The sequence below is a fragment of the Hermetia illucens genome, chromosome 4 (genome assembly GCF_905115235.1).
Source record: "Hermetia illucens chromosome 4, iHerIll2.2.curated.20191125, whole genome shotgun sequence".
Lineage (NCBI taxonomy): Eukaryota > Metazoa > Arthropoda > Insecta > Diptera > Stratiomyidae > Hermetia > Hermetia illucens.
Window position 1 is genome coordinate 26,134,871 of NC_051852.1, and position 16,011 is coordinate 26,150,881.

The following is a 16,011-nucleotide window of genomic DNA, read 5'->3' on the forward strand; positions in this document are numbered from 1 at the left end:
ATTTTCCAGGTATTTATTAAATTTATTAGGTTAGTTCGGGTGTTTTTGAAACTTATGTAAGATTAAAGTGGATATAAGTAGGTAAGCATACGACCCCCTGTAGGGGATTGCATCATGAAACCATTTAATCTCAAAAATTACATAATTGGGATGATGTGGCGCAGCGGGGTTAACAACATTCGAAATTTATTTCGAATGTTGTTAATTCGATTGACAGTGGCCACTATCAGTGTTCTCCGTGGCGCAGCAGGCCGTGATTTGAAAAAAATAATTTAATTTGAAAAATGAATTAGTGAGATGTCAATTTTAAGAAAGAGAGTATACACACAGTTTTTAGCTCCTCTTCCATTTTTTATGTAATAAAGTTATTGACATTCTAAAAATCAAATAAAGTTTTATGATTGATTTCAGCAACAAGTTTGTAGACTTTATTAAAGGGTTGGCGAAATCTAGAAGCATGGTCCAATCGAAACCATATTTATCGCTACCAAGCTGTACTCCTAAAGAAAAGGTTTGACGAATCGAGTTGCATTAAAATCGTGCGATTCGGAAGTTGTTTTCATTGCTCAACCATCTTTCAAGGCACTGTCTCTGATGTAAAAGACAAGTTAGTCTAATACAATATCTGCTCGAACTTACAGATGCTGATCCAGACAGTTATGCTAGCCATATATGTCGTTGGTAAAGCGCGAGCCAATTTTCCTGATTGCTGTCCATACCAGGAGCGTTACAATAACATATTTAATGACTTAAGGGTCTTATTTTAGTCCAAATCATAACTTGCGATACTGATTCGACAAATCATCAGATTTAAACTATGTAAATAGAGCTTTCAACAACGGTCTTCACCTCGATCCCTACCTTAAAGGGTAGGTACTCTATATAACTTCTATGGTTTTACGCTAAAAACTGTGACAATTACAACCGTCACTTTTCAAATTCAAACTTTTCCCCTTTCTGCAGGTATTTAAAAAAAAACTGAAATGAGAGGTAGTCTAACAGAACCATGTCAGGTTTGCAGAATAGACGGATCAAAACTTCCTAGCCAAGTACTTCGTCGGCGTGCCGAATCACTGCTTCTTTATTCACTCAGTGTCGTTAGCTATTATCAGAAAAAATCAGGGTCAACCATTTCACCAAGCTCAAGCAGTTTATAGTGGATGATTCCAATTCAATCCATTATAATGACTTAATGGGTTGCACGTTAATCAAAAAACTCTCCTAGCTACTCGAAGCCGGCCTAAAGAGCGGAGTTATCCCAAAACATAAAGAGTTGGCAAAATTGACCGTGCAGACCAACCCATAAATGAAGATTCTTAACTGAAGTATCCTGTTGACACGCGCTCTATGCTAGCCAGACTCGGGAATGGTCAGTCTCTCCTGTGATATTTTACAAACTTTCACGTATCTTTTAACCATGCATGGGGCCGCATAGGAATTTGAAATATGAAAGAGAATATGGCGCCAACCTATCAGATCACAGGCGAAGTTAAAACTAGAGACAAAAATTCTTCTGTAAGAGGGACTGTGGTCAGCATTGCGCTCGCCCGAGATTGTTACCCTGATTTGACTCAGGTACTCATTCACAGCTGAGTCTACTGGTATCCGACCTCAAATCACGATACAAATTCCACTGCCACCAGTGAGATTTGAACCGCGACCTTCCGTATGACAACCTTGGGCTCTAACCCGGACAACGCGCATGGATTCATAAAACTCGGTACCTGAGTAAGCAATCGAGAGAGAAGGTCCGTGACGGATCACATCCCCTACTAAAGATATTCATTGGCCGCTTATAGGGTTCCTTCCAGTCTTTGAAATTATCAGGCCATAAAAATAGAGGATGTCTCTTTTTAGTATGAGTTTAGAGGAATTAGAGGGGAGAAGGATTTAGAATACTTAGGACTTAAGACTTAGGAAAAACCACTTGGAATAAGCCAACTGGTAGCACCTCTTGTAAATCAATTTAATAGTTCCTCTTCAGTCAGCATTCACGCACCAAATCACCAACAAGTCCTTCTCAAACCAACTCGTCCAACCGACCAGAACCCAAAATACCGCAACCTCCAATTAATCGAATTGAGAAATCGAATTAAAAACCAGGCATCAGCTGTGTTTTCTTCGAACCGACCCCTTCTCACAGCCACAACCAATAATCCCCACAATATCAACTGCTATGGTTGTTGCTCGTGAAGAACGGCAACGCACCCTACACGCAGCTCTCTTAGCAAAATGAAACTAGAGGCAGACGGACTGCGCGGCCCATCGACAGATTAGGTGCGTGGCTGAATAGGAAGCATGGGTGAGACTATTTCCTTACCCAATTTTTAAGCGGGCCTGGAGGTTTTCAGTCTTACCTGCACACAAGATTGGAGAGGGGCGATCTCCGGATCGTGTGTTTTGTAATGGAGTTGTAGACGAATCCCACCACACCTTTTTTCTTGTGGAAGGTGGGATGGGGTTCGTCAGCAGCTCTATTTAAACACAGGGGATCTCTCGCCAGACAACATTGTCGAAGAGATGCTGAGGAGTGCTGACAAGTGGAGCATTGTTGCCCATTACGTTCGGATCCTTCTCGTTGCTAAGAAGATAGAACTCGACCGGTGGAGGAGCCGGATGACAGGGGGTCCCTTGAACTGACAGTTTCCTTCCTCCTATCCCCTCCGGTTCGAGAAAGGAGTTCCCTGATTTGAAGGCTCCGCAGGGCGAGAGAGTTCAGGGACTACCCGAAGTGATGTGGCAAACGGTTCCAGGCTGGCTCTCTGCCGATGGGAAGTTGTTTAGTTGGTAGTCCGACTACGTACCGAACCGGGAATCCGACACTGTGGGCGTAAAACCATTCACCTACCCTATCCCAACAAAAAATGACCGAGCAATCAATGCATGATGAAAATACCTACAAAAAGGAAAATTTAATGATCTGTTGACTGCGGTTACTGCGGCATCCATTTCCCCCTTATAGGTATTGCGGAGAGCTGCGCTGTGGATGGCTTCAATGTTACCTCTCACCAGATTGTCAGAGGGGATTCTGGGTGGTGTTGTTATTCGAGCTCGGAACACCAGTCCAACGAGATAGTGATCCGAGTCTATATTGGCCCCCCATATGTTCGTGAGGCACCGTCCCTACTTGGCTATTAAAATCCCCAAGTATAATTTTAATATGACACCTGGGACAAGGATCGAAGGTTCGTTCGTTCTGCCTTGAACAAGGTATCCTTCTCCGACCCTGCAGTCTCCTTTGTAAGGGCGGGAACGTTTAATGAGGCTTATATTTCTAAATGGCGACGTCAGCACCGAAGACGAATCAGCCAACAACATCAAACCGCACTGGTCAAACACAAGCACGAACAAGAATAAGGATAGGGGAATACAACTTTGAGACCGTTGACAATTTCTCCTATCTAGGGTCGAAAATCACAACCGATAAAAGCTACGATGATGAAATCCGCGCACGGTTGTTGTCAACCAACAGAGCCTATTTCAGCTTACAAAAGCTATTCCGCTCGAAACGTCTCACCATAGGGTCAAAGCTCTTACTGTACAAGACTATGATCTTTTCAGTCCTCATGTATTCCTCAGAGACTTGGGTTCTTAGCAAGAAGAATTGCGAACTCATGGCCGCGTTCGAGAGAAGAATCCTCTGAAGAATTTTTGGCCCCTACACGAGGATGGACGATTCCGTAGCCTACATAACGACGAAATTTATGAGTGATACCATGGCCGTCAGGCTGTGGATAAAATCCGACTCAATAGGTTACGGTGATCGGGCCACTTAATCCGTATGGATGAGGATGATCCCACCCGGAAAGTCTATAAAGGTAATATCTCTGATAGAAAAAGAAGACGAAGTAGACCCTGCCTGAGATAGAGCGATGGCGTAGGTCAGGACACCCCACAGTTTTTAGGGATATCGAATTGGTGAACCTCGGCCCAAAACCAGGATGTCTGGAGTTCCTTATTAAGACAGCCCTAGACCGGATACCGGTTGTTGCGCCGTTGATGATAATGATGAAGTCTACCAGGTCCGGGATCTTTCGTAAATTTGCCCGCCAATAAGTGGACTGTCCAGATTAGACGATAAAGTCTAATGTCTCAGTCTAGTTCGTCCCACTACTGTCTTCCCTTGGGAGTAACCAGTCTGGATCCCTAATGAGGGTGCTTAGTATTAAAACCCCTAACGGCAAGAAATCTGTTCCTAAGTATGTAAAAAAATTCTTCGAATGTCTGAGAAATTAGTTTAAACTTTGGAGGATAATAGATGGCCGTGATGGTTATCTCGCAGGACCACTTCAGTGATCGGATTGAAGTTGCTTGAAGGTAGTCTTTGCAGTAATCTCCTTGGAAATAGTGCTTAATGCGGAATCTGATAAGTATTCCGGTACCAACGGAGGCTTTTCTTTTTCGATGCTTAGTATGGTAGAAGCAATATCCACCAATTTGGGCATTTTTTTACGAGTGAGATACATTTCGGATATGTCAAACAGGAAGTGTCGTATTTCCAGTTTATGCTGGCTGACGCCATTTGGATGCCCGTTTCATTTTTAAGCTGGTTCATTTGCTTCTGAAAAGGACCTGTAAGATCTGGGTCTGATTATGCATCATGTTTTGCATCGAGACCGTAAACTGGTTCATAGTTTGAGTCAGTATAAGAAGAAGCCCTTCCAGATTGTGGGGTACTTGTATTTTCTTGGCTTTGAGGTGCGGATTTCAAAATGCTGGCATAGCTTACGCCTTGTTGAGCGATGTTTTTAGAACCTTTTCCACCAGTTTTACGAGTTGTACAAGGTGGAGCAAAAGTAATCACACTGTGGGGAAACGCTATAACTTTAACAAATGGCGTCAATTGTCAATTCGGTTTTGACATTTGTGAAGTAAATAAGGTATGCTCCGCAAGAGCTTTTTTTACACAACAATTAGTCGGTTGTGTTGACGCAGCATGAATTTCGTCGCAGATTTCCTGGGCGTCCGACACCAACTGGACAAACACTGCGGCGTTTGGCCACTTTCCTTGAAGAGACTGGGACAACACGAAATGTTCCCAAGGCTGGCCGGCCCCGGAGCAGCCGTTCTGCTGGGAATATCGCAGGAAGGAGCCCGGAACATCGACCAGAAGACGTGCCACGCAATTGAGCATTAGCCGGCAGTCTCTACGCACAATTTTGGTGGACGATTTGAAGATGTTTCCTTGCAAAGTGCAGACAGTGTATCTGCTGTTAGCTGTTAACAGCCGAAAGCGTCTAACGTATGCTTAAGCCATCCTGCATCTCAACGAAGAGGAGGACAATTTTTCATAGAAAATTACCATCAACGATGAGGTTCATCTCCATCTTAGGGATTACGTGAATAAACAAAATAACCATTTCCGGGGCACCGATCAAAGTCACTGCGTGGCGTGCTGTTTAGGCAAGAGGAGTCATCAAGTCATTTTTCTTTCAGAACGCCGCGGAACAAACGACGACTGTGGACGGTGTGCGCTACAGAGCCATGGTTACCGAATTTTGTCTTCCTCAATTGGATGAATTGGGACTGGAGAACATGCGATTCCAACCGGAGGGTGCAACGGCGCACACTGCTCGAGCCACAACCGATATTCTAAAGGAAACATTTCTGGGTCGGCTTTATCTCTCGTTTTGGTGATTCGCACTAGCCGGCGCGATCACCCAATTTAACCATTCCAGACTTCTTTTTTGGGGTTTTTTGAAGTCAGGGGCTTACGCGAATATTCGCCAAGAATGCGAGAACCTATCGCCCGAAGGCCTGGCAAGGCTGATATCCTGTCTGAGGCTCCTTCTGTGGCTTCGTAACATCAGCAAATAGGCTTATCTCATTAGGGGGTCCATGTAGATTTCCGCAAACAATAAAGTCATCCAAAAAAACTCGAATAGAAACTAATGATATTGAAGTTCCCACGCAAAATGAGGCCAAAGTTACTTTCATCTATCATTCAAAATAAAATGTTTAGTCGAAGGGTAAGGGCCTCGTGTACCCCGAAGAATGATTCCCAAAAAAAATAGAATGACCAGCAAACACCTTATCAATTAACCCCTTGCAAGGAGGAAAGGTCGACCATAGCCCTAATTAGTTATGAAAATTTCATTAATAACTCGACCCAAGCGTACTTTGCGCCCAGGTTATACCCTCCCAATGTCTCATTCATTTGAAATATCTTTCCAAATCCTCTTAAGTATTTATTGATAATTAGAAACATAATCTCGTACCAAAGAACCTTTATCCTCCTGGAAACCTTTTACGCCAACTCCCACCAGGATACATGCCATAGCCAAGGATAAATTAATTTTCTATTGACCAGAGGAAAAGCAAAAAATGAGGAGATTTCGGGGACTAATTAAAATTATTTTATCAAATCTGGCCGACCACCGACCTACCCCCACCCGTTTCCCTATCTTGATTGCTCAATTTCATGCTGTGTACAATAAATTATGAAAAATAATGCTAATTCGTTCATGAACGATGCTCACAACCGGACAGCACTCCATGCGAAATAGATGGTGGGAAAATTTAATTGAACGCCAGCCTGTCGAGATCCTGGCAGCCAGCAGGTTTGCCTGAGTTAGGCAAAGTTTCATGCCATTATTTTTCCTTTTTCGTCATTTATCAATGTCCTAGCCCGCATCGGCGGAAATTCAAGCCGCCATTATGCAAAAAATTCCGAAAGCAAGGGAGCAATGATTAAAGCATGAAATGGCCAGAAGTCAAAACGCGATTCGGTTTAAAAACATTTCAATCGTCCTGGAAGAACGGGTAGGAGGAGACGAACCGAGATTTCCTACAATGGCGAGATGTCCTTTCAAAACGCACGGCTTTTGTTCCTTCAGCAATGCTGGAAGAATTATGGAATTTCAGAGACAACCCCTGGCATTCCATTTCAAACAGTTTAGATAGGTTTAGAAAGGTTTGCAGAACTAGATTGAGATCTTTTTCGACCCCCAAAATTTGTCGGAATAGATAAATGAATAAAACAAATTTCGGAAGCAGCCCCGACCCCATACTAACTAGTGCCTCGAACTGACAGCCTCATACTGTAATCATGACAAGTTTCCCTACCCAGGAAAAACAGGAAAACCCCGTTGTAGCCGGAAGAGCAGAAAAACCAAAAACCCTTTTCCGAAATGTTCACGCTTCCTGATTTTCAAGGAAAATATGAGGTAAAAAGTTTTTCCATTTGTTTCCATTTATCAGAGTTCAGTTTCAGATTAGCCCGGCGCCAGTACGGGGAGGGTAGTCGGCACAAAGACCGAGTTCCACAATTTTTAATCAAAAGTCCGCAATCTTATGCGATGAGCCCGATAAAGTTTGCTTAAAGGGAAGATCCCACGTCTTTTTTCCACAATCCGCTGCGGATTAAAAACTTGGGATTGGGACTTTTCAATGTATGGATGATTTCTTGAGAACTTCATTAATTTTCTTTTTGTGACGACTTTTAAGCCGATTAAATGGGCATGGGTAGATTTCAATTTCAGGAGTATTAGGGGGGAAAAGAGTTGCTTGTGATTGCTATTGTAAACTTCTTATCCAGGCCACATCGGAAGGAAGCTTATGCAATAAATTTGGAACTGGCTGTAGGTGCCAGAATACCAAAAGGAGTTTGTTAGAAATTTGCCATGGAAAATTGTTTGCCAATCGAATTACATTGAATTTAATGTAAGAAAAGGCGATGAGGAACAAAGTAAGGCCCCAGGTTACGGAAGTTGGAGTACCTAATGATCCTAATTTGCTCATGTTCCAGTTTGTATGGGCCAAAGTACCTCAATGGTGTGAACCCTGGGGACCTATCATCGAAAACTACATGTTATGGTCAAATGAGATGGTCAAATTGAGTACATCTCTTCAAAAAGTATCCATTGCCAAGCTACAAAAAGATACGCCACAGAAGAGCGGCAATCAATCCAAAATGGAGTGTCCTTAAGGAAGTACCGCAAGAAACATTTAAGCAACCTGAAATATGCGTTAGTGAGAATAAATCCCAGACCAAATAATATATAATAAGTCGGGGAACCACTAGTTAGTTTAGTTTAGCTTACTGGGGGGAGCCGCAACTCCGAGCACTCAGGCCATTGTTAGGCCCATTGTACTATCGCCGTAAATCGCCTATTCAATGCCTTCCTGTCTACGGTGTTCGCAGGCTTTAGCGAATCTGAGAACATTCTCCAGAGGCAGAGAGTGGGCAGATTCTTCATTGAAGAAAACCTTGCCAAGGTGTCTTCGTCTGAGATCTGAGGAGGCTGGGAAGCTGCATAAAAAGCTCCTACTCCTCACATTGGCTGCACATAGCCGAAACCACCACCCCAATCTTTTCGATATGGTAGTTTAAGGAGCAGTGTCCCGTTAAAATCCCTACTAAGGTTTCCATATCCCACTTCTTAAGAGACAATAAAAATGTCACTCTAGTGGCCCTAGGCTCTTTCACAAGGATTTTCGCCTGCCGCCAAGAGTGCAAATTTCTCGACTCGGCTTCGTGAATCCTTGCAATTTCACCCTTCAGACTAGAATACCCATTGTGAATCCTTGCAATTTCACCCTTCAGAGTAGACCACCCACTGTGTATCCAGACCTTCGCCGAGCCAATCTGTGAGCCTCCTCATTACCAGCGATGTTAGAGTGCCCGGCACCCACATCAGGACTGTTTCGTTCAGTCGGCCAAGTTTCAGCATCACCTGATGACAACTCCACACCAACTGGCTTGATATGTCCTTGCTATTTAGTGCTGATAATGCCGTCCGACTGTCGGAACGGATTCGAATAGTGCGACCCCTCCACTTTTGTCGCAGACATTCTTCTGCTGCCAATGAAATGGCATATATCTCCGTCCGTCATTTTTCCGAGCGATCGGGTCAGTTCTATAATCGGATTGTCCGTGAACACCCCTGCGCCCGATCCACCCTCCATGACTGACCCGTCGGTGAAGATTATTAAGTCTGTAATCTGAAAAGACTCATGGCCATTTGTCGACCATTCTTCTCTTTCGCTGATAACAACAGTGTATATCTTTTCAAAGACGAATCTGGAAACCATATGATCCTTTTAGCAAAAAGGACATTAGATTGATCGGTCGGAAGCTTTTTGCGTCTATGTAGGTGGTTTTCCCTGGTTTGGGAATGAATAACACCTGCACATCACGCCATTTAATTGGAATATAAGCGTGCGCTAGGCATGCGCGATATATATCCCGAATATATAAACCCAGCGCATCCATTCCCTCTATTACTATTTTCTTAATAAAGTTAACGAAAAACTACACAACTTTTTAGGATCTCTTTTCTTAATTGAATTTCAAAAATGTCAATATTAATTTAACTTCAATTATTATTTCAAAAATGACGGCCTACTCCGCCACAGAGAACACCGGTGGTGGCAACTGTCAATCGAATTAACAACATTCGAAATAAATTTCGAATGTCAAACCCCGTTGCGGCCACATCATTCTGCCCCCAGATGAAACCTAAGGGTTTCAGCGACTGAACTCGGAACTGGGTTCCCCATCATACGACGAAGCGAACACGACGTTGATTTGGGAGGCAAACGGGCTTCAGCCTGGATAAGGAGGTAGCCTTCTCATGTTCCCCGATCTCGAGCTGGAAGAAATGCTCTCCCCGCTCGAGAAGACGGTTCGGGCCTTCGTATGGAGGCTGCAGCGGCGTCCGGACCGCATCCGTTCTGACCAGGACGTGCGTGCACATGTGCAGCTCCTTGGGCACGCAGGCAGGTGCGGACGAGTGTCGGGTAGGAGGTGTGACTTTAAAGTGGCGGAGATTACCTTTCAGCAGGCGCAGCAATCCCAAGTTTGCAAGACCCGATCTCTTGTCGAAGACCGAAACACTTAGGAGCCTTGGGTTCTCCCTGTATACCAGCTCCGCCGGGCTGGCAGCATATTCCTCTCGGCGCGCTGTTCGTAGGCCGAGCAGGACGAGAGGCAAGACCTGAGTCCAGGACGGATCATCGCGAGCCATAATGGCGGCTTTCATCGTCCAGTGCCAAACCTCTAGCATCCCATAACTCCAAGAAAAGGGTGGACTCAAATTGCATTCCCTGGTCAATGATGATCACTGCAAGGACACCAAAGCGAGGGATCCACTCTCGACAGAGGGCTTCGGTACAAGATTGCGCCGTAATGTCCTTCAGAGGTATTGCCTCAGGCCACCGCGTAAACCTGTCGATGATTGTAAGGCAATACTTGTAACCGTCCGTGTCTCGCAAAGGGCTTGGTAGTGCGGGGAAATGAACCCACTTCTTTTCTTACATGCCTGGTGACCTTACATTTCTGACATGCGATGCAGTCTCTGGCCCAGGAGTTGATGTCCTTATTCATGGAGGGCAGAGGTATTTCTCGGTGACCAACCGATTTGTCGTCCTGATGCCTAGATGCGTTACGTCGTGAGCCGCATGGAACACTTCCTTGCGAAAGGTGGCCGGAATGTATGGCCGGGGTCCCTTTTCCGAGTATTCGCAGTAGAGAGAGAGGTTCGAGCCGAAGATGGGCAACTCCCGAAATTTGCATTTGGGGTTGGATTTGAGGCTCTGAAATACTGCGTCATCCTCCTGCGCCTTGGCGATAGCAAAGAAGTCGAGTGAGGCGGGGATGTTAATCTCGGAGACACGTGGCAAAGCGTCAGCAACTATGTTGCCCTTGCCGGACACATGCTGTATGTCGGACGTGAACTGGCTTATAAAGCTCAGGTGCCGAAGCTGACGAGGGGGCGCTTTGTCGTGCTTTTGTTTCAAAGCATATGTGAAAGGCTTATGGTCCGTAAACACTGTGAAAGGCCTGCCTTCTAGGGAGAAGCAGAAGTACTTAATGCTCAAGTACGCGGCGAGCAGTTTTCGATTGTAGGTGCTGTAGTTCCGTTGAACGGGGTTTAACTGTCTGGAGAAGAAGCTCAACGGCTGCCAGACTAGATTCACCTTTTGATGAAGAGCAGCACTTATTGCGATGTCGGAGGCATCAACAAAAACGGCTAGACGTGCATCTTGTCGAGGAAACGCCAAAAGTGTAGATTCAGCCAGTTGCTGTCGGGATTTATCGAACGCGCGGACTGGTGTTGGGCGGCCTTGGGCAGGAAACGACGATAGAAGTTTAGCATGCCCAAGAACCTCCGCAAATCCTTCACGGTTTTCGGACGCGGGAAGCTTGAGATCGCTTGTGCCTTGTTTGGGTCGGGCTGTATTCCGTCAGGGGAAATGAAGTGGCCGAGGAATCTCACCTGTGTCTGGAGGAACTTGCATTTCTCAACGTTTAGGACTGACCCAGCCTCAAGGAGACGAAATCAAGGTTTCGCAGGACCGAGTGAATGAACCTTTGAAAGGTTTGCGCCGCATTGCACAACCCGAAAGTCATCCGTGTGAACTCGAAAAGTCCAAAGGGTGTGCATATTGCCGTCTTTGGAATGTCTTCAGGAGCTACTGGGATTTGGTGATAGGCCTTGGTTAAATCCAAGGTCGAAAAGATGCGGCAATTTGCGAGATGATGCGCAAAATCATGGATGAGAGGAATAGGATATCGATCTGGAACAGTTTACGTGTTTAGCCTTCTGTAATCCCCACTTGGTACCATTCGCCGTTTGGCTTAGGGACCATATGGAGTGGGGAGACCAACAGCTGTCCGAAGGTCTGCAGATACCCTATTGCATACGTTGTTCAAACTCTTTCCATGCAATAGCCAGCTTCGGGGGTGGTAGGGGACGCACCTTCGAGAGGATAGGGGAACCAGTAGTATCAATATGGTGCTGAACATTGTGCTTCACTGGTTTAGAGAGACTACATTCAGTAGTAATCTGGCTAAATTTTCGGAGGAGTGCCCGAACACGAGAGTCAGTAATGTCCTCCAAAAGTACGGAAAGATTGTTGTCGGGAAGAGATGAGATTTGGCCTGACGAATTACGGTTGGTTGTGATGAGTCTATAAGGGACCTGTTTTGCAAATCCACCAGCAACCCATAGTGACACAAGAAGTCTGCGCCTAAAATGGAGAAACTAACATCCGCCAGGGTGAATCGCCACGTAGAACACCGGTGGTGGCAACTGTCAATCGGATTAACAACATTCGAAATAAATTTAATAATAAATTTCGAATTTAATAAATAAATTTCGAATGTTGTTAACCCCGCTGCGCCACACATTCACGACTAGCAGCGCGCAACCTTCTGAATTTTCCAACTAAAGCAAAGACAAAGATATATTTATTGCGTTGCCTTCCGGTATTCTCACTATTCGAAAATTAAGATTTCCGCCCCCAGGCCAAGATAAATCCAAGCAAAGCCCCTCATCCTTATCTCTTTGTTCAGTTTTAATTCCAATTATATTTTTAATTTGTCACTCTGTCAATACACTTCCCAACCTTGCAAGGAGATATACAACAGGTGATTCCTTACTACAACCACGCATCCATCTATTGTTCGTATTAATTCAGGATAAGATAGCAAGAATAATTGCGCCAATGTCCTCAGAAAACGAGATTCCAAATTGAGATTTAGAAATAAAATTCTTTTCAAAGAATTTCTGTTCCTGTAATTTCAGTTAAAATAAACAATTCAAGAAAGGTTGACGTCGTTATTGTTATTTTTTTCATCCAATTCTCGTTTATTCCTTTCAGATATTATTTTTATTCACTTTTGTGAACGTGCTCGGGTCCTTTGCGGCGCTTATGCGGATGAATCAACTCTGGGCAGCATACAGCATAGCTCAAGGGCTTCAGGTAAATTTAATTTTAAATTAAGAAACAACCGAGATTGAACGATTGTTAGTCCTTAGAAAAAAAAAAGTTAATGGTGTAACGAACGAAGAAAAATAAATATAGAACGTGTCCTTTTTCACGTTCAAGCAGCAAAAGTCGGGGTTATTTGATATTATAAAATGCAAATTTTATGAAATGAGCACTTGATTGTCTGAAGGAAATTCGGTTCACGTCCCGAGGGATTCGTTCATTCTCATATTATATAATTTTTTGAAGAGGAATATTGATGAAGCCAGGAAGTGGGGTCAGGTTTCTTTAGTCTGATCTTACAGCCTTCCTTCTTGCATGTCTTAATGAAAATAGGATGTTGTCATATCTACTTGATATCTGAAATAAAAGACAATAATGCAATAATTCACTTACCTCATTACAGGGATTGATTACAGCTCTGCTCGTGACTTGCAACTGTAGGGTCCTGAAGCTCTACACTGCCTCAAGAGGACGAAAGGAGCGCCATGGAATTTACAATTGTCTACGCGACGGCGAAGGAGGCCGCTATGGAGTTTTAACCGTAACGAATCCAAATTACGACGAGGACAATGCACACATTACTCCTGAAACGGATCAAACACTAGTCAAAGCTTCATACCGGGAAGAATCCTTCGTGGAACGCAAGGAGTCGAAGAAATGTTGTCCAGCGCCTGTAGCGGGAATCAGTACGGATCTAACCAGCTCCCTCCCAGCTACTGAACTGTCGTCGGGTCCACCACCGCAGCCTCTCTAAGGCAGTCGAATTTCCGCACATAATCACCACAAAAAGGATAATTAGAGCTTAGATCTTCAAGTTTGGTTCTACTTGATGTCGAATGAATTTGTAAATAATCTTTTCTGATCAAGCGGCTTTATTGGACAGCAATTTCCAATTTCGAAAGTATCTGGTAAAATGCACAACACTCTGATTAGGACCCTCACCCTGTCCGTCGTTTTGATAGAGAGTAGTCGGGGCTTGTCGAAAGCTAGCACTTGTCCAACCACCCATCCACCCTCTCCCTACTTCCCAACTGAAGAACCATCTGAAATAACGCATCTCAATTAGTGATAGTGAAATCTAGACGTATATTTGCTGTAATTACTCAAAGCTGTAAAAAGTCTATCCTGTAGTGGAAAAAGGATAAAAATATTTTTAATATGAAATCAAAGGGAATCCAAGCTGGAGTAAAACGCCTACCTACACACATAGATCACCTTGGAAGCTAGTCGGATTAGCTTAGTAAGTGGAACATATCTTCATACATATTCTCCTCAAAGTACACATTTGTTTTCAAGATTGATACAACAAGGATATTACCTATAACCAATGCAAGACAGATAGAATCTAGAAATTGTAACCATTTTCCGCTTTTGTAAATTATTTTTGAAAATGTTTCCTTTGTTTTGTAAAGAATCTAACGAAATAGAGGTCATTACGGTAGTTAATAAAATAAATGGAAATTTTAATAAAATTGTGGCGTTTTTCTTGAACTTTTTCATGGAATAACTTTGTAAATTGTACTAAGGTGTGTGGGGTGCCCAACAAATTGGAAAGGGTCCATAAACAGCCTCGCTAGTGAACAACTTAGCCTCCGTCCATGATTTGAGGAAGGAGTTGTTCAAACAAATCACAAGCCCATCAAGTACACCAATAACAAAAGCAAGGAAGGATAAGCTAAAAGAGATCACTGGTCCACGAAGGCGATTTCGAGACCCACTCTATTTGTTAAAATGGGGCAACCGCATTAACTAGTCCAGGACAAGAAAATGGACGCAACTAGAAGAAGCTCATCAATTCTAAGATCTCCACAAACAAAGACGGCAATAGAAAACGCCCAGACAAGTCTTGAAAGATAAATGAACGTCTAAAAGGAATTATTCAGCCGGAACCTATGGAGAACAGAGCCCTAATCTGGATAACTCTGGTTAACCAGGCTCATAAAAGAAAAGTAGCGGTCAAAGGGTGGATTGGTACCCACGGTGAAGCATAAAACCTGGGAAACGCCTGCTGAACCAACACCACCACCATGAAAAACTGCAGATGCAGAAGGATGAAGGCGAGTCTCCCACGCCTAAAAACGGCACAAATTGTACCAACTGGTCCTCCAGGTTGGGGGTTGGGTAGGAACCCTACACGGAAAACCGATGTTACGAAGCCACAGAAGGAGCTTCGGACAGGATGGATTTTACAACGATGAACCCGTCAACGACAACAGATTAACGATTTGCGCATTTTCTCATGGAACGTGCGCTCCCTGTACAGACCGAGTACTGCTGAGAAGCTAGCCGATACCCCGTCCCAATATAAGACCCAATATAAGACTAACGACGACGGAATAAGGATTTGCGCATTTTCTCATGGAACGTGCACTCTCTGTACAGAGATAGCTGATTCCCTGCCCCAATATAGGACTAATGTAATAGCGTTTCAGGAGATGCGTTGGACAGGGACCGGTTTCCTGGAGAAGAGCCACTACACCATATATTATAGCGGCCATCCAGTAAACCATGTGCTCGGAGTAGATTTCTTAGTCAGCCAAAAAATGAAACCTGCTGTTATTGACATTGAAGATTTAAGCGAAAAGATGCGTTTGCGAGGCAAATTTAGAAATATAAACCTCATAAATGTCCACACCCCTACAGAGGAGACTGCAGAGTCGGAGAAGGATACCTTCTACGAGGCAGTTGAGCGGACACTCGAAGCCTGTCCAAGTATGATATCAAAATCATGTTTAGAGATTTCAACAGTCAAGTAGGGACAGCGCCCGTATTCAGGCGATACGTCGGCTCTCATGGCTTACATAGGGAACCAATGGTAACGGACTGCGGAATATTCAGTTAGCAGTATCGCACGAAATGGTTGTTGGAAGTACCTGCTTTGCGCGGAAAACGGTCCACAAACCAGACGGTCTCTCCAGACGGGACCACTTTCAACCAAATTGACCACGTGCTGATTGAACGCCGCCACCTCTCAGCCTTGATGAATATCAGAACATATAGGGGGGTCAATATAGACTCGGATCACTATCTCGTTGGCATGGTACTCTGAGCTCGAAATACAGCACCACCTACAGTCCCCTCTGACAATCAGGTGAGAGTGAATACTAAAGCCATTCACAATACAGCCCTCCGCGACACCTATATGAGGGAAATGGATGCCGCAATAACCCCAGTCAACAGAGGTCCTGGAGATGAAGCATCAACAAATGATCTTCACAATCACCTGAAGAACGTTATCATTGATACGACCACAAACATACTTGGCCCCAGCCGCAAAAAAGGTCGGAACGGCTG

The 16,011-nt window shown here is 44.2% G+C and overlaps 1 protein-coding gene across 1 annotated transcript in view; it reads left to right on the top strand.

Moving 5' to 3' along the window:
- Nucleotides 1-14,189, top strand: part of LOC119656110 (adhesion G protein-coupled receptor E4-like) — a 221,166-nt gene extending 206,977 nt beyond the window's left edge. The window contains exons 7-8 of the mRNA XM_038062426.1: nucleotides 12,607-12,708; nucleotides 13,121-14,189. Of these exons, the coding sequence (XP_037918354.1) occupies nucleotides 12,607-12,708; nucleotides 13,121-13,471 (453 nt within the window). The 3' untranslated portion in view covers nucleotides 13,472-14,189. The remainder of the gene's footprint in view (nucleotides 1-12,606; nucleotides 12,709-13,120) is intronic.
- The last annotated feature ends 1,822 nt before the right edge of the window (nucleotides 14,190-16,011 follow it).